This window comes from Crassostrea angulata, chromosome 3 (genome assembly GCF_025612915.1).
Source record: "Crassostrea angulata isolate pt1a10 chromosome 3, ASM2561291v2, whole genome shotgun sequence".
Taxonomy (NCBI): Eukaryota; Metazoa; Mollusca; class Bivalvia; order Ostreida; family Ostreidae; genus Magallana; species Magallana angulata.
In genome coordinates, this window is record NC_069113.1 from 51,071,701 (window position 1) to 51,094,090 (window position 22,390).

Sequence of the window (22,390 nt, forward strand, 5' to 3'; positions counted from 1 at the left end):
ATAAACACTACAAAATAATACTGAGTAATAAATGGATTTATGTCTATAAAGAAAATATGCACACACAAAAAATTCTGGGTACCAGATGAAATTTTATATAAGTACCTATGGTATGTAAAAAATAATACTGGGTAATAAATTAATTGAATGCATATTCAAAAAAGTATTACCATATATTGGACGGAAGAGGGATTACCATGTGCTTCACTAATTTTTTTTATTTATATCTAAAATATACTTTTCGAGAATGTAACTTTTCAACGATGTAATTTGCAATTTTAAAAAAATTCAAGCAATATTTTACGAAAATCGCTGTTTTAAGAAAACATGTCTCGTGGTTAAAAAAATAAATTCATTAATCATTCACGCTCAGATAATTAGATCGAAATTATACATGCACTTGGAAATGGTTACATGATTTAAAATGCAAGCTATTACAATAAAATGTAGCATATGGTTACTTTGTAATTCGCAATTATAACATACTTAAAAAAAATGAATTAATGCAATCATTTTATTTAGAATTGTTGGTTTGTGAAAATATATCTCTTCATTATAAGATAAATTCATTATATTACTTTATTCACCTTTATTTAATAAGATGTGTCGAAATAAAAAAAAATTAATGTTAAAAGTTGTAAGTGGGGATTTTCTTTTTTGGTACCTTATGACAAAGTCTCCACACAGTATACATTAGGTGCTTTCTTAGTTAGAAATTGTTTATGTTGATCAACTCGCGGTAAGTTGATTCAGAACCGGTTGCATATTTCGCAGTTATTACGGCATACACTTGTTTTGGTTTAGTCGATAACAAATACTCGGCGTTACTTGTTTTAAAATTTTGAAGAAGATCTGAGAATCCAGCATCAGATCCAAGGTAAACAATGTAATAAGGTTCCATTTCAGTGGTCAAGCTGAATACATCTGTCCAGGTTACCAAAACGTTTCCATTGATTGTTTCATTAGCTAAACAAGAGTTTCCTAAAAATAAATATATGTAAAACTTTAAAATGGAGTGTAACAACATGTACTTAAATTGCTTCATGAATATCTCAAGGACTACATGTAATTGATACTGAAACTTACCGGTTTGTACAGGAACAATGTTTATAACAGATATTGAACCATTTATGGGGTCACTAGTTCTCCCTCCAACGTTAGTCCCTGATACAAGCACTGTATAGTTCCTGGTCGTGTCGAGCAATATTTCGTCGGCTGAGAAGTAATTGTGTCTACCTATGCTTTGCCAATCACAAACCACTAAGTTGTCGGACTTTATACAGACGCTATATTTTGATATTCCTGAAATGTCACTAAATACAGGCCAGTGGAAATAAAGTGTCGTAGAAATCTGTTGAACGTTCACTGAGTTTTGAACTTTGACACTGTTAACAACAAAATGTACATCTTTAGAAAGTGGTCGAGGAGAATCAAATGAGACAACCACGGGTAAATTCCTGTTCACTACTGTTTGCAAACCAACTCTGTTAAAACATTGCACCGAAGGAAATACGATTGACCCATGTGGAATACTTAACCTCGATTGACAAGAAAATAAATCCCTAGACATTTCCCAACTTTGGAGATTTTGTGAGGCTTCCTCATTCCCTAAAAGGTAAAAAAAAAGATTGAATTACAATATATTAAAACATTTTAAAAATAATGAGAATTAATCGTGCATTTTAAAATTGTTCATTCGTTTCAAAAGTTAGGATAAATTAGTTGTCTTTCATATAAAATTTGCTTTTTATTTATTATTTACCAAAGGCACATTGGCAGTATGCAACTTCACTTTCGTTTTCATCTAATTTCCAGTCAACGGTTACCAAAGTCAAGGTATCGCCATTTTCGTCAACATAACTGACAGAAACATTCTTAATATGTAAATTTGGTGGTGTGTGATCCCATACAATTGCATTGGAATAAAAATACTTTTTAAAGCCTGCATTATTTTCGGCCATGGCGGATATATGCAAAGTTGTTCCGTGTGAAATTGGCATAAACACTTTGTGAATTGTAAATGGAGAGGTTGCTTTTATTGTTTTGAGCTGTCGTCCCCTTGAGTGAGTTCCAAAATACATCTCTATATGTCGTATTTCACTTTCTTTATCCATAACATTTGCGGCAATCGTCAAAAAGTTTGGAGAAATTTGTCGAACAACTAATGCTTCAATATCACCAATCTCTGAAACTTTACATTCCAACATAGTAATTCTTAATGATAAGCTCTGGTTTTGTGGAGAATTAACGTAGACACCTATGTCTGATGTTGATGTTTTCGACATAAATGATATTTCAGAGGATTGTTCGTTTAAAGCCACCTCATATAGATTTCCGTCAATATCTATTACCATATCGTGTATATCTATATCTAATTCTCCATCAATTACAACTTTATACAGTGTAGAGTGATTCAATCGAAAAACATCTTTTATCACTTGTTTTTGATTTGTTAAAATTTTTGTCGTTACGTTTGAGTGTTCCAAAAACGTTTTGCATAATAATCCTTCCGGCATGGTCTTATCAACAGTGATGGCTTCAGACCTAGAAATATTACTGCTGTGTCCTGCCATATCAACTGCTCTCACATTTATGAAGTAGCTCATCCCATGAACGAGTAAACGATCCGTTATAGTGTATTTGTTTAAAAACCCAACATTGAGGTCTTGTACAATAACATTTTGGTCAGCGTCTATAACTGAAAGAATGTAATGATCTATAGATGATTCGAAATCGGTAAACCCTTCCCAGGAGGCACTTATCGTTGACATTTCCTTAAGCCACCTTTCATTATGATAAAATTTAGTTGTAAACACAATTCCAGCGTCCGGAGGGGTAGAGTCAATGGTGATACCGTCTGAAGTAAGTGTAGTGGACTGACCAACGAAATTAACAGCTTCAACCGAAGAATAATATCTTACTCCTGGCTCTAGATCAGGAAAATTCCAGGAAAAATTTGTTGCCAATCCTACACTTTGAATTCCAGAGATTTCATGTCCTCCGGGAGACACACCAATCATCATTCTGAATTCTTTTATTCCTGACTGTTCATCAGCAAAAACGCCTTTCCAACATGTTTTTAAGGCTTTATTGTTTGTAAATTCCTTGTCACGTATACACTCTGCGTCTGAATCAATTATAAACCTTCCCCTACGAATGCTTGGCCGTGTTGTGTCGATTATAATTGGTTTTGATTGTGTTAAAATATATTCATTTTCCGTAACCCAAGTCCTTAGGTATGCAACATACTGTCTTCCGTTTAGAAGTTGTCTCTTTTTTGGTAAGCAGTGGACAACGCGAGTTTGTAAGCTGATATCATGCCAAATTTGCTCGATTGTGGTATCAAATATTCCATAACCATAAGGCATATGATTTAAACCAATGCTCCATTCGTACCTTAATACAGTTATATTTTGCGAATGCCATTCAACATCCAAACAGCGAGTTGAAGATGTCCAGTCATCAGAAGGTGATCCAAAGATACGTAATGCTATTTTAGAGTTGACCGACATCTGTGAATTGTTTGATTTTATGCATTCGTGTGTATTTTGAATATGATTGCATTTTCCACCAAGTATTGTGCATGTGCATTCATTCGTACAATAAGATACACTACATGAATGTCTTTCAACTATAAGGTTACCACCAGTGTTGTTTTGATCATTGGAAACTGCGATAAAAGTTAGTCTCCTTATTGTTCCGTTCAAACTCGCCTTATTTCTTGCCCATATAGAAAAAACAATTTTGTCTCCAGATTTAATCAACTCCGAAATGTTGAAGACACCAGTTTGTATTGAATTTTCATCGCCATTGTGTACTACATTGACTATACCCCTACTGATCTCCATGCCATTGTGGGTTTTCCCAATAGTTATGAAATACGAACTGATTCCAGATTCGGGATCATCATAACTTTTCCACTTTAATATTATTGTAGAGTTTGCATTTGACCACATTCCTCCTTCAAGCACATGTCCATGTATTGGCGGTGTTCCATCAAACACAACAGTTTCACTTTTGATCGACTCGCACAACCCGGCCATGTTACAGGAAGTTACAACAACATAATAACTGTCCCCGTCCTTTAACCACTCCTTCGAACTAAGGGACTTTACAAACATGTCCTTACTGTTTACAACTATGTTATCGATTTCAGAATGAGCTCCGTCTTGAAGCCTTAGGGAAAGCAGAGTCATCTTAATCGGACTTTCTTTATCATCAAATCCCCACTCAACTCGTACAACAGATGAATCATATATTGATGAAGCATCTTCACTGCTGATGAATCTCGGTAATTTAGTAACTGTAGGTGGAGTATCATCCACTCTAAAACTGTGAGAAGTTTGTCGCGTTGAAAGGCCAACCCTATTCGTGGCTTTTACGACGGCGTATAAGTCTTGGTTAGTTGGTAAAGCTAAGTTCAACAACAAAGCAGTCTGTTCTAGTCGGACATTTTTCCACCGCAGTATGTTGCAATTAAGTTTACTAGTTCCGACACAAATCTCATAATGCACTATTCCAGATTGAATGTCGGCAAAATTTCCCCATTCCAGAGACAAGGATGATCTATGTAAATTATGACAATAGAATATTCAAACATTTATTTTGAAAAACAATTTTTAAATATGTTTATGAGGGAAATACGTTTTGAAATTTATTAAAAATAAATGATATGTAAATTCAAAATGAAAAGCGTGAGTAACGATAAAGCGTTTCATTTTAAATTATTGTTTTAGGAACTTTTAAAAAACAGTATGTTTTTTAAAATTTTCAAAAACTGTAATATAACGGTAATTAATGAGAGAATATTTTTTTTTAAACAAACTAAAAATTATTTCGAGTTATTATCTAATTTAGAAATATGGGTTATTCTATAAAAATTGCGATTCACAAAGAACTATACTAGAAGTTTGCAGATGCTGTTTTTTACAGAAGCTAATTAATGAAATGAAATATCAGCTTTATCAAGCTTTACGATTTCCGTTACTTCTAATAGTTTATTCAAACACGTTACACACAAAGTAATGTATTGTATAACGTCATAGTAACAAAGACAATACCTAACACAAACTTTAGTGGTATGATAATTAACTAGTTATTACTTAATAATTTAATTTTGATTGTAAGGCCTCATTTGATTGGCTAAACAAATTCATATATATCGTATAACATAACTTGCCTACGTCACAATGAGACGCGCGTGTGAAAAGTATTAATCCGCTTGACGTTACGTTTAAATTTTGTACAAATTTACATATTTTAACTATTTAATGGGCCTTATTGTCTAATTTAAATAGTAGAAAATTAAATAATAAGGAATAAATTTAATTTCTACCTATGTCATACGATATAACATAACTTGGGGCAGTGTACGCTTTATAAATTATTTTTAACTAGCTACCAATCTTTCATTGTTTTCTTTTGTTTTCTCCATTTCTAAAATCGAATCTCACCTTTGTGGGATGTATTTGACATTTTCGGCTCCAATAGAAACGAAGCCCGGAACAGGGGGAGAAGAGTCAATAACAATTCCATTGGAAGAAGTCTGGCTACACAATCCAGCCATGTTACAACCTTCCACTGTCGAGAAATATCGTTTTCCCGGGATAAAAGACAATGTCCATGTCCACTCTAAAAATCGCGATTTGAACTGATGTAAACATTTTTAGTTAAACAAAAAGGACACAAAGATGCAAAAAGGAATATAAAATGGTGATTCAACATTGCTATTCTATTATATAAAGGACCATTTGTCATTTTGACAGTTTTTCATCTATTTGTTTACCTTGTTTTTTACCGATATAGATAAAATTATGTATATCTAATAGACCAACTCCGGAGCCAAGACCGATTCTGTAGTAGTCTATTGGTGAATGCTTGTCTACAAATTCCGTCCAATGAATATGTACTGTTGAATCGGTTGTGTAATCTTCGTCTCTCTGTTTCATGAAATTCAAAAAATGAATATAAGGAGACTAATTTTCCAGTTATGTATCAAATAATTTGTTATCTTTCAGTAGTAAATGTATACATAAAAGTTCTTCATAAATCTTTGTTTTAAAACATAATAATTTGTCTTTAGATAAGATACCTTCAGTGAATACTTAATCATATGTAAAAGTACTAGCAGGTTTGATAAATTGTCATTATATGTTTAAATAAAAGTTTTATGAATTCATCATAATAATTTTATGATATCATCCAGTAAACAAAATTCTGTTTGATTTGTTTTGATAAAGCTTCGTAACAATTTTATTTTTTTTCCTGCCAAATTATACAATACCCGCATCGTTATTTTGTACAAAATAGAACCTTTTTAACAAGGCCTTGGACTTTCCGTAGGACGTAGCTACCATTTCTTGCGTCAAAACATGTTAAAAATTACGCTGGGTTCAAGTGAAATATGCACCGATTGCGTAGTCTTAGCTCAAAAGCAAGACAAATCGTGTTGATTTCAATGAGTGGGCAGCAATGAAATAGACAGGCATACGTCACATTGCTGTTTGACACAACTACCCAAAGTCCAAGCTCCTGTTATAATGGTTCTAAACGATAGGATAGGATTTACAGAATACACGCACGATACGATAGGATTGATAAACAAAAGGCAAGCATTATTTATTGATATTTCATACAGACAATTCAATCTGTTACTTTGTTCCTAAGAATTTCGATTGTACATTTAATAATCGTTTATTGCTTACAGATTTGATTAATTTTGTTTTTTTAAATGTATTTGGTCTTAGGAAATGGAATACGTATAACATAATTTTTTTTAAATTGATAGAATGCTGGATAGAGATAGCTCTTAATAAGGCATGATACGATTGACACGTTGGGATAAACGGAAAACCGATAGGATTAATGCACGATGAAAGATGTTCATGCTCAAATAAACACTATTATTACACTTTTGAATAGGATTGTAAAATAACTTTGCGGGTATCGTATTTAAAAATCTTTTGATAATCAGTGGTCATACAAGGGCCATTCATAAAATATTGAAACGTTGGCATAAGAAAAAATATGTAATTTTTCTTGTATGTTATTAACAGTCCATTAGTATGATTACTCAAATTTTAACCATATGCATGAAGTCTTCAAATTAAGCTTTGAAATGCGCTTCTGTGTTTATATGTTGGCATAATTATTTTATATGGTAGAAATACTGAAATGACGTGGAACATTTTTGAAGCATCAGAAATAAAAATTGTCAAAAGGTACTGCTATTATTGTTACTTAAACACCAAGCAGATCTGTTTGTTTGTATGTAAAGCTATCTGTATGTCTGTATAGTTACACTTTCAAGCCTCATATAGCTGTAGCATATTATTTGGTTTCCGACGCTATAAGCCATTCATTACATACAGACTATTTTGTAGACCGTTCTGCTGCGAGGAAATGCACAAGTTTTTCGACTGATTATCAAAATTTTAAGAAATTAGCGTTAAATCTGATAAAAACTATTAGCTCTTAATTTCTTACGATCAAGCTTAAAAAATATATCCTGATATGTGATTTATAAACAATTTGTTTGAAATGAAATTACCTGATTGTGAGCATGCCCCTCTCTTACGACGCCTTTTTCTGGTGGTGAACTATCGAAAATAAATGGGTTAGAAAACCCAGACGTAGATAAACCAGCATAATTCCACACCTGCAAAAAAGCGTAGCATGGATTCAATGATTACTGTAAATTCCTAATTAAACGCGAGGAATAATATCCGCGTAAAATCGCAAAAACCACATCCACGAATTTTAATATCTCGCTTTTTTTTTTATATATGTAAACTACAGGAAATTATGATAAAAAATCGGCATTCGCGATTATATGTTCATGCGATTTGATGAAAAACGGTAGAATCGCGGAATTAAGTACTCGCGTAAAGTAAGAATTTTTTTTAAAAAATACTTTAATGTTTAGCGATATCTATATCATTGTATAAAATTAATTTAATTTAAAAAACTATGCTGCTTTTGAAACGACTGGGAAAAAAATGAATTCTTACCACAACTATGATGTAATATACATGACCGTCAAATAAAATATTATGTGCTGGTACTTCAATTGGTGTATTCGTGTAGTTATGGTCGAACAACGGAAATACGTCAGCCGACTCTTTTGTGCTTCCTACTCCGATCTCAAACTTTTCAATGCCACTTTCATGATCAAGAAAACCAATGCATTGAACTAAAAGTCTACTTGGTTTTACATAGGATTTATGATTAAGGTAATAACCAACGTAAACATCTCCAAGGGTCGGTGGCGTTTTATCAAAAATATATGGTTTTGACGACCCAGTCATGTAATTGCCAGCATGGTCGTGAGCTGAAATTGGAGAAGTCATTAAAAAGTTGTTTGGCTAGTGTTTACATTACAGATCTAGTTAATTTATCGTAAACTTACCTTTAACGGAAAAGTAATAAGAGGTCCCTCCAACCAAAGATGTGTTTGAAATTGATATTGCCGATAACAATCCAACGTTCTGAAATGGTAATACGTCACCAGTTTCCTTCTTTGTACCTTTAAGAAATTAAAAACACATTAACATTTAAGTTGAATAAACACACCCTTTGATATCACTTTTGCTTACCAAAAACAAAATATTTACCAATTGCAATTTCGTAGAACTGAATGCTTGATGGATATCCCAGATTTCTGAATTTGTTATCGTCGGTAAACCCATGCCAGTGTATATCAAGTCGAGAATCATCTGTTATGTATCCGTTCTTTTTTGTTTTAATATATACTTCTCCCTTTGAGGGTGGATCCCGATCAATTATGAAGCCATTGCTGCACTGACTGCTACTTACATTAGATGTAATGTTGACACAAATGTAATACATAGTATTATATTCCATGGGTAATTTGGACGAAAATTTCACTAGGCCACCTGTTTCTCTCTTTAATTCTAAACACGAGTCGTCCTCCTCACATCGCATAGGAACACGGGCAGATTTGGAGATACACCAAACATTTATCGTTTTCCCTACACCGATAATAAAGGCACCTGGTCGGAAGAACTGTGCTCTATAATTTATTTCGTTGGTGTGCAATTCTTTTAGCTTGTATCCGATATTTCTGGTATATTTATACGTATCCAAGGCAGAAAAAAATTCCGACCGGGCATCCAGGTCATAAACAACCCCTTTGTTATAATAGTTCGGATTCTGTATAACGTTGATAAAAGTACACGTCTTAGATACTTTTCCTGACCTACAGTAACCTTCCAAACAGGCACGCAAGGCTCGATGTGGATGACCCGGCATGCTTATACATGTTCTTATCTAAAATTGCAAAGAAAATCAATAGAAAATATTTCTAAATATTGATAAAAGTGGAAAAAATAATTAAGTATCAATATAATTAACATTTAATACTTCTCCTGTGTTGTTGACATGTATCTTGTAGTCAGTTAATTGTTTCGATCCATCTGTGTCGCCATCGGTGAATATCGCCCATCTATAAAACTTTGTAAAGGTATCCAAAGGATATGAACAACGAAACTCTTGGAAGTGCAATTGAATATCAACACATTCTTCGCTTTTTGAATCGAGCTCAGCTGAAAAGCTTCCAAACTCTGGGTCATTCGTTTCAAAATAAAACCCGTCTGAATATCCACCAGGAATACATTTGCTCCGGAAGCATACACGAAGCAAAATTTTGTAATATCCCTCTGTAAGAATATTATGCACTTCCGTGAACATGTAATGTTTTTGTTTTCCAACGCGTTTTGAAATAACTGAATTGCATACTCCGTTTATTGAACTTCCACATGACATTAACGATAGTTCGTAATGGCTTATATGATGGTCCAAAGTTGAATTTATAAACAGATTGGCACCAATATCTGTAAACTGATCTTGTATATCCACGTCTTCCTCACATCTGAATAAGTCAACAACGTTAGATTTTAAGTCTGTCAAACTGACAGAAATAGTAAACACTGGCAAATGACTAAGTGGCATAAATGTGAATGAGTTGTACGATTTTGAAATGATGGAAGCCTCTTCTCCTTTTATTGAAATTATATCAGCTGATGCATTTACAAATGCCGTATAGACAGATCCAACAACGAGGGGCAATGATGTATTTAGGATAAAATGTGTGCCACTTAGAACAAGATTTTCTTGCAAGACCAGATTTGTTGATGTACACCCTGGACCATCATTAATTTTGAGGAAATTATCGAAATCTTTTTTGTTTATTTTTACAAAGCCATCACTTGATAAAGTAATACTTCCTCCGGAACTAGACGCTTTCAATAAGACAAAATATTTCTGATATGGTTTTAACTTTGAAGTGTTTTCACAAAAATATGCACCATTGTTGAAGAATGACCCATTTACATGATGCAATGATATTACATCATCAGATGCTTTACTAAGTCCAACTCCTAGCTCATAAATAAGAGATTCCAAGTGATGTATGCCTTTCAAGTATACACAGAAGGAATCCAAAGTAAAAGAAGCATCAATATCCTCTACATAAGCATCTTCCTCACTTGTAACAACATCAACATCATATACCATTCCTCGAGTTGGAAGAAAAGGAGAAGGAAGAATAATATTCTGAGAGAGGATCTCGCAGAAATGTCCTGCATCGTTGTAGGCGTGAAACTCAACTTGATAAACCCGCCCACTTCCCATATCGATATGCTGGATCTCAGATAAGGGGAACGTGACGCAATAGCGTCCATTAGAGCATAAACTATGGTTTGTCCATTTTGCAAAGTCGGTCCTCACCATTGAACCTTTGGAAACTGAAAGAGTGTATTTCATTTAAAAAATCATTTAATTTTCACAATTTTAGCATTAGTCAATTAAAGTTTTTTGAGTCCATCTATGGTAAAGAGTATAAATTTTTCATATTTTTAAATATCATATCGTTTTGTGTGGATTTTGATAATTGATAAAGGTTATTCGGAATATGTAATACAAAACGTAAATATTCAAATTTTAATGCTATGAAAAAACTACTTAAAAAACGTACATGTTTTAATGTTAACGGGTGGTGACTAAGAAGAAATCATAAAATATCATAATAAGGACTTGACTGGTACAAGTTGTATGTAAAATTTACCAAGCCTGTAGTAGATTGTCTTTAGGTTTCCAATTTGTTGATTATCTTCAAAGTCGTCAGTAGACCAAGATACAATTATCAAGTCCTTTGTTAAACCTGTTGTTGGTTTATTGAGGCATAACGGCGGAGTTTCGTCAACAATAATTGGCCCAATCGCCACAACCGTCTCTTTATTAGCTTTATTAACGGCTTTGATGAAAACAAATACAATGCCATTTCCACCTAATCCAGAATGTCGAAGACGATAGAACGTATTGTGGTGAGTTTTGGAATATCCGGAAATATCAGGTGATAAAATAGAAAATTGTGAAGAACCAATTCCAATAAAAACTTCTTGAATTTGACTTTCAATATCACTTATATTCCATGAAATATCCAACAAATCGTTTCCAATATAAAGATACTCATTTGTGAAGGCAGGCAACAAACATACGTCTTTAGTAGTTTTACTTTTCATTGGGTTTTCTGGTAAGACATTTATCAGTGGGTCATTTGAACTGCATGTGCTATTGCATGCTACTTTTGTCTTTATTAAATCCTCGTTCACATACCAAAATGAACCGTCTGCACAACCAATGGATGGGTTTATTCTTAGATTTTTAATCGAAACATTTGAAATAATTGGTGGAGTCCTGTCCACAAGTATACCATCGCTACATCCTACTTTGGAGGGTTCCATAGCGTTATTGAAAGCAATTACTGACGAATACATTTTTTCCTCTGATGATATTAACACATGCATACTCAATTCCTCTGTGTCATAGTACTCAAAGTTTGAACTATTGGGGTGCCATAACTCCTCTAAGCTCAGACAAGAATTTGAAAGTCCTAGTCGATAAAATTTTATACCACTCTCATGGTCTATAAATCCTCTCCAAGAAATTGTAATGTTTGGTTCGGAAATATAATCGATATCAGAGGAACCTTGACTCCCTTCTCGAACAACACCTGTTTCTGGGGCTGACTCGTCAACAAGAATGGTAACGCTTTCTGTAGTTCGTAGTGCAGCATGATTTACTACCTCTAACTCGATCATGTATTTTCTATGATGTTCTCCAATATGCGTGTCATTTACAACCAGGGAATTCATGACAAGAGTGTAATTCATTAATTGGCACTCCCCTATTGAGGGACAATAGCAGTGTTTACTGATGGCACAATTCTATGAAAAAATGGGAATTGAATTATTACGGATAAAACGTGATGTATCTTTTTTCAAATAATTACTTACAGTAAAAGAAATCACTATAAAAAGAAAATTGGTTGTAAATACTTACTGCAATGGAATATACGCCAAGAGCCCCATTTCCAAATACAGTATTGTCGTCTTCATTTCGTATGGACCAATGCACACTGACTAACCCACTGTGAACATCAAATGCCTTGAATTGTAATGTCATAGCAGATAGGTCTTTCATATTATGAACAAATATTTCTCTTGTACCGTCACGTATTAACCACGCATTGCTTATTTCTGGTGGGGAGGAATCAATGTGATGAACAACACTTTCCTTAATTTCATGACCAATAATGTCATTGGCGCTAATTCTAAAAGTGATCGTGTTCCCATCATTTACACCAGAAACTGGGACACAAATATTTTCCTCTGGAAAATTTGGTGTTAACTGGTCACTAATCATATCTACCAGATCTTTTTGTATCGTATAACGAAAGCTGGTAATGCCGTGAATATTTGCTGTTCCCGTCACTGGGAATTTTCCTGTTGTCTGTTCATACACCCCAGTAAAATGGTTGTGTACGCCAGCATCAATGGGACTGAGAGGATCGTAATGCACAAATTTATCATTATAATATCTGTTGGTCCAGTTATAGCATAAGCTGCCGTGCTCAGTTTGCCAGAGAAAATTTGTTTTTGCAGATGCTGATGTTACACGCAAGTCATAATGTTTGTGTATTTTCATTTGAGATGATGCATCATATAGAACAAATCTTCGAGCCTGTCTTGGGTTAAGAGCGACGTCCACTACTTCTACTACAACGCCATAGAGAATAGGGTCATCTGTTTGTGTAATATTTATAACAAAATTACTACAATTGTGGCAAACAGTCGTAGGGATTTTCGAGGCATGTTTCATTTTAAGGATACCATTGCTATATTCCATTTCATGAAGAGTTATTTCCAAATGACTTATTCCTGAAGCGAATATTGAAGATGTTCCATCAATATCTACATCTGACCAACCAATAAATGACACTGATAAAGTTGAAGTATTGATTATATCAGCAGAAAGTTGAAGTGGAGAATAGGTGCATGTCCTCAAGTCTGAACAATGACGTGGAGCTTGGTCGTCATAGAAGTAACAAAGGGTCCTCTGGGCTGATGTTCTTCCATAGGGATAAGACTTTGACTCAAACGTTATTTGTCCACCAACTTTGGCATCAAGCTTCAAACACAACCTATTTCAACGTATATTAGCTTTGACAAAAGAGTTTTTTAAAATGTTAAGCAATATATTAATAAAATAAGTATATTGCACTAAAAAGTGACATTATAATGATAAATATAGATACCCAAATGCAATTTTCTATATTTTAAAAAACTTTTCTTTTAACTATATTTATAAAATAAAAATATTTAGTTGCGATTTACTTTGTGTGGCATCATTTACGATAATGGCTCAAATTATGTGTAAAAATAGCCTACTATTTAGTCAAGCTTACTAAAAATATATCCATTTTAAGCTAAAGATGAACATTTAGCACATATACTTTTAATGTTAAAAAAAAAAAAACTCGATTATGTCTGTGATTTTTTACCTTTTTACCTTTCACAAATTTTACCAAATATCTCTAATTTGATGGTTACTTTCCCGAATCGTTTGTGATTTTAAAACAACCAAAAAATACATTAATTAATTTACGGACTTGAAATTTATCATTAGTATCTGTATTACTATTTGGACAAGCAAACATTTGTCTTAGATGTATTTGTAGTTTGAAAAGGTGCGTGAAAAATTTCAAATCACCAACTGTCTATCAAAAATGTTAACTAAATATTTCATAGTACATGTAAACAAATTATTTATGTTGTACAAAACTACATGTAACTGATTAAACCAAACGGAAATTAATGTAGGGTTTGATGGTTTGTTTCCAGTTATATTCGTTTGAAAATATATTATTTCATCATAAAAATATTTTTATTCCTCAGTGTCTTAAAAATTAGGAAAACATTTCTAAATTGCCTATCATTTCTCATATAATGGAGTATTGTGGGGTGTATTCGTGGGTCTTATGTATTGGAAAATATAGTCTTAGTTGACATACACTACCTTTCACTATCAGAAAACTTGACAGAATTTGTTAGGTTGACCAATCTGGAGACAAGGCGTTGATAATCACTTGAACTTTTTAGAACATATCTGCTTATAGCTATGTCGGCACCTGTGAAACAAAAGATCTTTCAGTGAAGATGGTTTAGATAAATTACAAAATTATTATTGCATTACCATTTGCTAGCGATTGGATGTACCTGATTTAATCTTTTTAAGCAAGTCTACATGAGCGGTAGCGACACCAAAGTGAAAATCTGAATGGGGTAGCGTTGGTCGAAATCCTTTATTTTCACCGTCTATCATTACGTCGGTAAATATAAATTCGGGCTGAAATTTTCCGTAAAAATGCTGTTGGTTATGGCAGTGCGATGAACCAATGGTTGGAGAATGAAGTTTTTCACCAAAACTGTCTTGGATTTCCATTTCGCAAGTGAGTATTTCCGGCAGGGTGTAGCCTGCGACAGTTTGATTATAAGAAAAAGAACAGAAGTTAAAAAGTATAATTTCATTTCACTTTGTGTAAAGACTGATTGCCAAAAAACCGTTTTTATGATGGTTTTTATTTTTAAGCCTCTTTTTGAAATAATTACATTTCATCCTTTAAATTTCATCATATTACTTTCAAATATGGGGCTAAAAACGACCAAATTATTACTTCTGATATTTTGTTCATGTTCTTTTTCATCTGATTTAGTGTAAATTCCAAAATGGGTTTTGGGTATATTAGGGTCTATATCTTGAAAAAGATAATAATTACCAGTACAAAGACCGTTGATTAGTTTTGAAACCTTTCTGTGAAGATCAGTGTAATCGTTTGTTGCTACATGGTAGTCAGTATTTGGGTTTCTTGCAATCGTCTGTAGATTGTTCGAGTCTATAACTGCTCCGATTCCCATTGCAAACGTATATACACCGGCCGAATGAAGTGCTTGCGATGCATACATGACATTGCTATTGGATTTTCCATCAGTTAAAACGATCACAATATCAAGTGTGTCTGGTGAGTTTGACGTCATCGAAGGTAAAGCATTCTGTAGAGGTATATTTGTGTATGTTCTTATTTCACCTCGATATGGTGATCCAACGATTGTAGACTTTATCTGGTTTTTATCCGTAAACTGACTGAAAACAAGTTTTGTCGAAACAGATGATCCAAAGGTCATCATTCCAACTCTCACGTCTTCGGATCCTATCGTAAGACAGTCTACTAATTTTGCTGCAACACTTTTAGCATAAGCGAATCCTGAACTAGATATACTGCTAGAGTCATCAATCAAGAAAAGGATGTCAACTTTTGTACAAACTGTAAAGATATGTGAAATTATAATTATAAGGTTTTAATTGTTTAGGACGTAAGAAATACATTTAATGTTACATTGATAAATGTTGATATATTTTTTAAACTTATAAAAAATGCAACTGTTTAAAAGGCACAGGTTTTTCTAAGACATTAACAAAACAGTGAACAGTCTTATACATGTATTACAATAGTATATATGAAATATTTTCTTACAGCCTATAGAAGAAAATCAATTCTATATGTCATGGCAAATCATAGTATCAAATGGTACAGTTATTTATTGACTAACTTTCCTTTAGTAGCAATGTGTGACTTCATTTTTCGTCCATGCTGTACTTACTTTGCTGTCCAGTTATTGAGCCAATACCACAATTTCCTCCATTACATGTACAGGTTGACGTAAGCGGGTTAAGAGAAAGCTTTGTATACTCTGTATAGAAATAAAAAAAATCCATAACACTGTAAAACAACCATTATCGTACAACATTGATGTGGGGGGGGGGGGTGCGCTTATCAAACATTCTTTGATATCATTTTAAAGGTTTGGTGTCCTTTTTACATGATGTCTAGATCAGATTATAAAAGTGCAAGTTGGTTATCTGTAGATGCCGCGTGGAAAAAAATGAAAACGCCATGATTAAGAAATGCATAGATCTGTATATCAATGTTAATGTTATTAATGATTTATTTTTCCGTAAAAATAAAGTTCAATTTATCTCTTTGTTGTTGTTTTTTTTATTAACAAACGCATTGGAACAGAGGCGTGTTCGATAGAGCGGATGCTCGCGAGCGCTCATCAATATTCCCTATACTCGCAACAAATTTTTTGCAATTGATCTCGAGCACTCGCTCTGCAGAACATGCTTCATTATGTATAGGGGGAACCTTAAATATAACGTGAACGTATATTTTTTCTTTGAGAAATTAACTCATAAAGATCAACAATTTATAAGCAACGATAACAATGACAAGGATATCACATGTTCAAAAGAGATTGCACTACTATAAAAAAAAATTTAATGAAAATTTTACCGTATTCACACATAGTCCCATGTACGTGTTCGGGACAGGAACAATAAAAGCTGTTGATATTATTTGAACATGTTCCCCCATTTTGACAAGGATTGCTGGCACACTCATCGATATCTGTAAAAATGTTATCACAGGCAAGGGAGAAAATTTATCTGAATTTGTTTGGTCAATGTTGAATTTAGCAGAGAGTTGAAAAATACGACTCTTACATATTAAAACAATCATAGCATGTAAATTTGATCACTAAAACTCAAATTTTTTATAACTCAAAGACTGATGTTAAACTCATTTAAAACATAGTTTCTCTTTAGAATTATCGTCTTCATTGCAGGCACGTAGAAACAGTTGAGCCAGAGGGACTGTCCCTTCATTTTTTTTTTGGTAAATGACAACTAAGATTTACAGATAAAAAGTTTAACCTTCTGAATCACAAAAATGATTCATATCAACTCCTTTCTCTTCCCCCGCCCCCACATTGGTGTTCCCAATTGTTTTCATTTATTTATTGTTTGCTTGTAAAGATGTTAGGATGACACAACGTGCCTGCATTGCTGATGTAGATTTGTGAGGATATGATAAAGTAATGTTAAGTATAAAGCCTTACCCTGACATTCTACTTTGTAATAGTCTAAATTATCACAGTTCGCAACTGTGGTGATGCAAGCATATCCAGCTGCACAGTTGAGCTGGCTACACAACCTGTTTTTCATCCACGTACACTACAACATTGGAATGGTTCGACTAAATTCATGTTCCGGTAATATCTTTATCATAGGTTTAACAGTTACACTTCAACTCCTCTTTATTGTAATTTATATTTGTAATTATATTTACCACATCACTGACTCCGATTTCTCTAATTTCTTCGTGCCAACAGCCTTCTGTTTCACTGCATTCTTCATTTATATCGCGTTTTACCCGTCTTGAGCGTAGGTATGATGTTGCTTTTTCTTTCGATAAAAATGGTTTATTTATATCTGCAATAAATGTTATTGTTTCTGGTTAACCACAACTTCCAGTTAAAGCATCAAGCTTCATGGTGAAACATGAAATGTATTTCAATAGTGCCCCAAAGTGAAATATATTCCCAACAGCATGAAAACAAGCTTGCAAACCGCTTTTCTGTACTTTCAGTACTTTGATCAAATCTCTTTTCGTTTTGTTAAATATATAAAACACAAAAACTTTTTACAACAAACATGTAACAAAAGATTTTAACTTAAACAAGTAAAACATTTGCAGTATTTAAAAGGTTCGCCTTTTGAATAGCTCATTCACTAATCTCGACATGATAGACTGGGTGGCTTTCAGCATATTGTTCTGACAATTTAAACATTAAATATATATTCTATCTTTGTACATCTTTGAAACAAAAAAATCAAAGAGTAACACTCTGGAAATTTGAAAGGCTATCACTCAGTCAATTTGGTTTCAAAAATGCAGTTTTTTAATAAAAAAAAACGACGATTACCTATTTTTAGCTTCATGGATATACATGTATCAAAATCCGGTAAAAAGTTTGCATATATGATTTTACATTAGAAACGAAGAAACGATACAATTTTTTTCTGTTCCTTATATTCAATCATTTTCAGTTTGACAGCTACATCTAAGGGAAAAAAATTGAAACTGCAACCTATTCCGTCCATAAAAATCCACTCGAACGTTATAATTTTTGAACGAATACTAAACTGCACGATTACGACAAAATGACAGTACCAACCCTCAACCATCTCAAAAATCCATAAAACGAAAAACAAATTCAAAGCAGAGCAACACGGACCTCAAAAAGATAAAGGTAGGATCAGGTGCCCAGGAGAAGTGAGCATCCTCTGCTGACCGGTCACACCCGCCGTGTGCTCTTGGTCGTAATCGGGGGGGGGGGGGGGGGAGACCGTAGACAATTAAACTGGACGTTTACGAAGCCATGATATTGTTGTTATGGTTTGTATTAAAGTGCGCATAAAAAGAACATGACATGGTATTAAGTATAGAAATATGTTTTTATATTGATCAATTTTTGCGACATTTCTCGGTATTAAAATTATACAATGTGACAATATTTAGTTTTGAATTGAATTGATTTTTAGTTCCTTTATGCTGTACATAAAGAGCTCCTCAAAAGAGTATCTGTAGGGCTGCATAAGTTTAGTTTAAAGTAATTTATCTAATTAAAAGTCTTGGGAGGGTACCATTTTTTTAATGGACAAAGGAGTCTTGTTGAAGATATCAGATATATTATTCTCTGAATATGTAATTGACATATGGATGAATGTGACCTGAAATTCCTTTTGAAATGATTGAATTCAGAACTCAGGAAAAATCGAGGTAACGTCGGTTTAAACCTACCCTTGATACTTATCAATACAATTACACACAATTAGACCGAGAAATTCAACCCTTACGCCCTAGAAATTTAAATCATTGTGCATGCATCCTTCTGAAGCTAAAAAGGATCTTTATCAAATCGAAAATACATGCAACAAATAATTGCTTATAATCGATATTCTTTTCTAGTCAAACTGTGAACTTCACCTTTTTGGCAAATAGAAAGTTATTTAATCTTGATCAATCCAAATACAGGAACAATGAAATACCTAACAACGAAAGTAAATACTATCTGAATGCCCTGAATTTTCTAGACCTTTTTAAAAAATCCCAAATGCTTGAAGAAGAAACGATATAAATTATATATTTCAACTCTTGATGTCCTCAAAATAATACTTTGCATCATGGAAACAATTGTAAGAATTAAGGATCGATTCTAATTCTTGTCCATTCCAGAAATGTCCGGTTTGGTGTGGAACAATAATTTATTAAAGCGTGATCGTATACATTTTACAAAACAACTTTCAAACTCTCTACGAATTCAATTCCCGATCTCTTTGACTACACGAAAGACTGACTGTTCTTGAAACACCCAGCATCTATTAACATGGGCTTATATATGTTTATGTGCACAAAAAGAAAACTATTTCAGATTAGGTCTGTCCAGCTGGTATATCCTTAATAATTCTATTAGCGTTATAAACGATCAATACTTCATATTCGGCATGATTTCTATGTATTTATGTGACATTAGCTCCGTGGCTATTGTCTTCTGAGTCATGTGCCTAGCCAACGTTCTGCTTGACCAAAACAAATGAACTATTTATCCTAACTTAATGTTAATTATATTGTTGTTGAGGTGTTGAACATAATAACTTCGATTTCGGCATCCCAGTTCTTACTTCCATTCTGGTGATATTTTCAGCAAATCATATGATTAAATCTTTTTTTCAACTACATTGATTCATCTAGTAGGTATAATTTAACATTAACGGTCAATATTCTACGGGGGTCATTATTCTGCTTTACACCAGCTTTCTGGTAACATAATGTTTACGGCTATTAAACCGTTATATCTACACTACTTTTAATAAATAGGAATAAATCATCGTTTTTATACAGCAGAAGAGTAGCTACTTCTTGCATTCTGTGCAGGTGTGTAATAGCAATGATATTTCTTTCGAGTTGCTCATTCACCAAATCACATTGTGGATAAAATTCACCAATTACATGAATATCAATGCAGATTTATTTTATAACTGCGTGGTTTTCAATGTACTTTTAAAAAATGCATTATTTCCCCTAAAGTTAGAAAGGCAAATCTATTTAAATAAAAATTCTTACCTTCAACACACGAGTAGGTGGTCAAATACATCAGCGGGTAAAGAAAAATTAGGAATCCTTTCAAAATCATTGTTTTCAAATCTGCTTCATTCTTCAATATATTCAAGAATATTCATTACGTAGCCCGACTTTTATCCTACTACAGTATGTCAAATAAAATGATACATGTACAAAAAGCTCTTCTCGTTTAAATTTCAAATTGAATTTCAATACCCTGTCATAAAACATTCAGTCATTATCATAAATCAAATTGCAAACAGTTGCGTTTAAAAAAAAAACAGTTGCGTTTAAAAAAAAAAACAAGATTATGCATGCCACCAAAATGCGCAGTGAACGCGATTTCATCTAATGTTTAACAAGTACAAGTACTTTCGGTTTCGTCGAAACGAAAAGTTGATACAGTTCTCAGAATCAAAAGACTGGTCTCAACGCTATTGATTTTACTTCTTTTCAATGTTACAGCTGCTTGGTCCGATTTTATATCAAATTTTATGCACGCTTTTAAACGATGGCTGTGCTTAGTATATGTATAAGAATAGACAATGCAGTAGTTTTACCCTTCAGTTATGCCAAATTTCAATGAAGAAAAATACGTACAAAATTTGCTAACAAAACAACAGACATTAAAAGGTACCTCGTTATTTCGCCTCGTGTTAAATTTCACCCCTGACGACGAGACGGGTATAGTTGTATTACGAATTTGACATCGCTTTAAATAAAGGTCGAACTGATCAGACAAATTACAAATAAACATGTGTACGTTTTGTTCGCTAATATTTCAAAAGTCTGCTTTCTTTACAATTGATGCATAGCATGCAGATTGAATAACCCCAATCATTCGGGGGACGAAACCAAGTATCAAAAGACTTTCATATATAGTTCTAATACAAAGGAAACTAATTGATTTGACGATATTCATTAAAACATACAAACTACATACTAACCAGCTAATTAACATGTAAAAACTTCAAAAAAAGACATAACAGTAATATTGGTTTTTGTTGGAACAGTGTTTACCGAATCCGAAAAAAGTTGCAGGGACATGTTCAGGACAAGGAAAAAATCTTTTGATTATTTTTATCACGTGCCATGATATTGAAAAAAGGAGTTCATGCTTATTCAATGATAACTATACATTATTGTGATCATAATTAAAACCTTATATTATTCAAACATGCTATGAATTCGAGGATACGAAATAGATGTTAGTTTTCTTACTGTTAATTAATAGAATAGAAACGAGGATACCTCATATTTCATTTCAATTCATAGAACCAGAACTTTATTCTACGTGTAAGTTATCAGGAAGTCCTTTGGAACATGGATTATCTTCATAACTAAATCATCCCTTTAAAAATGTACTAGTAATAAAAATTCTGTTTTGGAATAGTTATTATAATTAGAGTTCAAATTGTGCTGATACAAGCAATTCAGATGCTCTTAGCGCATAATAAAATGTTTGTTTTACAGTTATAAAGGTAGTGCTTTTCAGTTTAGGAACGGTATTGATTGCATTTTACAGAAGTGTGGAGGGTATGTTACTCCACGCAAGTCGGATTTTAATTTCTTAGGATATTATAATTAATGTATGAGATAACATGATCGCAAAAACAAGGGTCTGTTCCCAGAAGTTTTCAAAGAACGATTTTAAAAGTACCATGAGGATCACAAATTGTTAATAAAGCATATTCCTTTAAAACACTAAAGAGTGCATATTTAAACATTGCCATGTATTGAAAAAAAATTGAGATATTGTTATATATAAGAAATAATACACGTTTTGGATCAGAAATATACAGGTAAAGTACAACGTGTATGATTTTTTTCAAACTACGGATATTCAAACAAATTACCCTCTGCAGTCGAAGTTATCTTTATTTTTAAAAATAATTCGTACGTATAAATCTATCAAACATTTATGATTGAAAAAATCTTAGGCATGCATTCAATTTTAAGACTGCTCGGCCGATTTAATAAATAGTACAAAAAAGAGATTTATAGTCTTTT

The 22,390-nt window shown here is 33.1% G+C and overlaps 1 protein-coding gene across 2 annotated transcripts; it reads right to left on the reverse strand.

Moving 5' to 3' along the window:
• LOC128175492 (uncharacterized) lies at positions 1–21,091 on the reverse strand. 2 transcript variants are annotated; one of them, XM_052841129.1, is made up of 21 exons: positions 21,018–21,091; positions 20,384–20,474; positions 17,546–17,688; positions 17,316–17,430; positions 16,712–16,825; positions 16,020–16,109; positions 15,137–15,682; positions 14,577–14,834; positions 14,377–14,488; positions 12,361–13,501; positions 11,084–12,245; positions 9,382–10,763; positions 8,613–9,288; positions 8,408–8,524; positions 8,010–8,329; positions 7,550–7,657; positions 5,786–5,939; positions 5,454–5,631; positions 1,763–4,566; positions 1,087–1,608; positions 1–981 (listed from the first exon to the last, which is right to left on the reverse strand). In XM_052841129.1, the coding sequence occupies exons 2-21, from the start codon at positions 20,451–20,453 to the stop codon at positions 710–712; spliced, it is 10,284 nt and encodes a 3,427-aa protein (XP_052697089.1). In that variant the 5' UTR covers positions 20,454–20,474; positions 21,018–21,091; the 3' UTR covers positions 1–709. The 2 variants fall into 2 exon arrangements, with proteins under 2 accessions (XP_052697089.1, XP_052697088.1); XM_052841128.1 differs by lacking the exon at positions 21,018–21,091 and adding an exon at positions 20,597–20,717.
• Between the last annotated feature and the right edge of the window lie 1,299 nt (positions 21,092–22,390).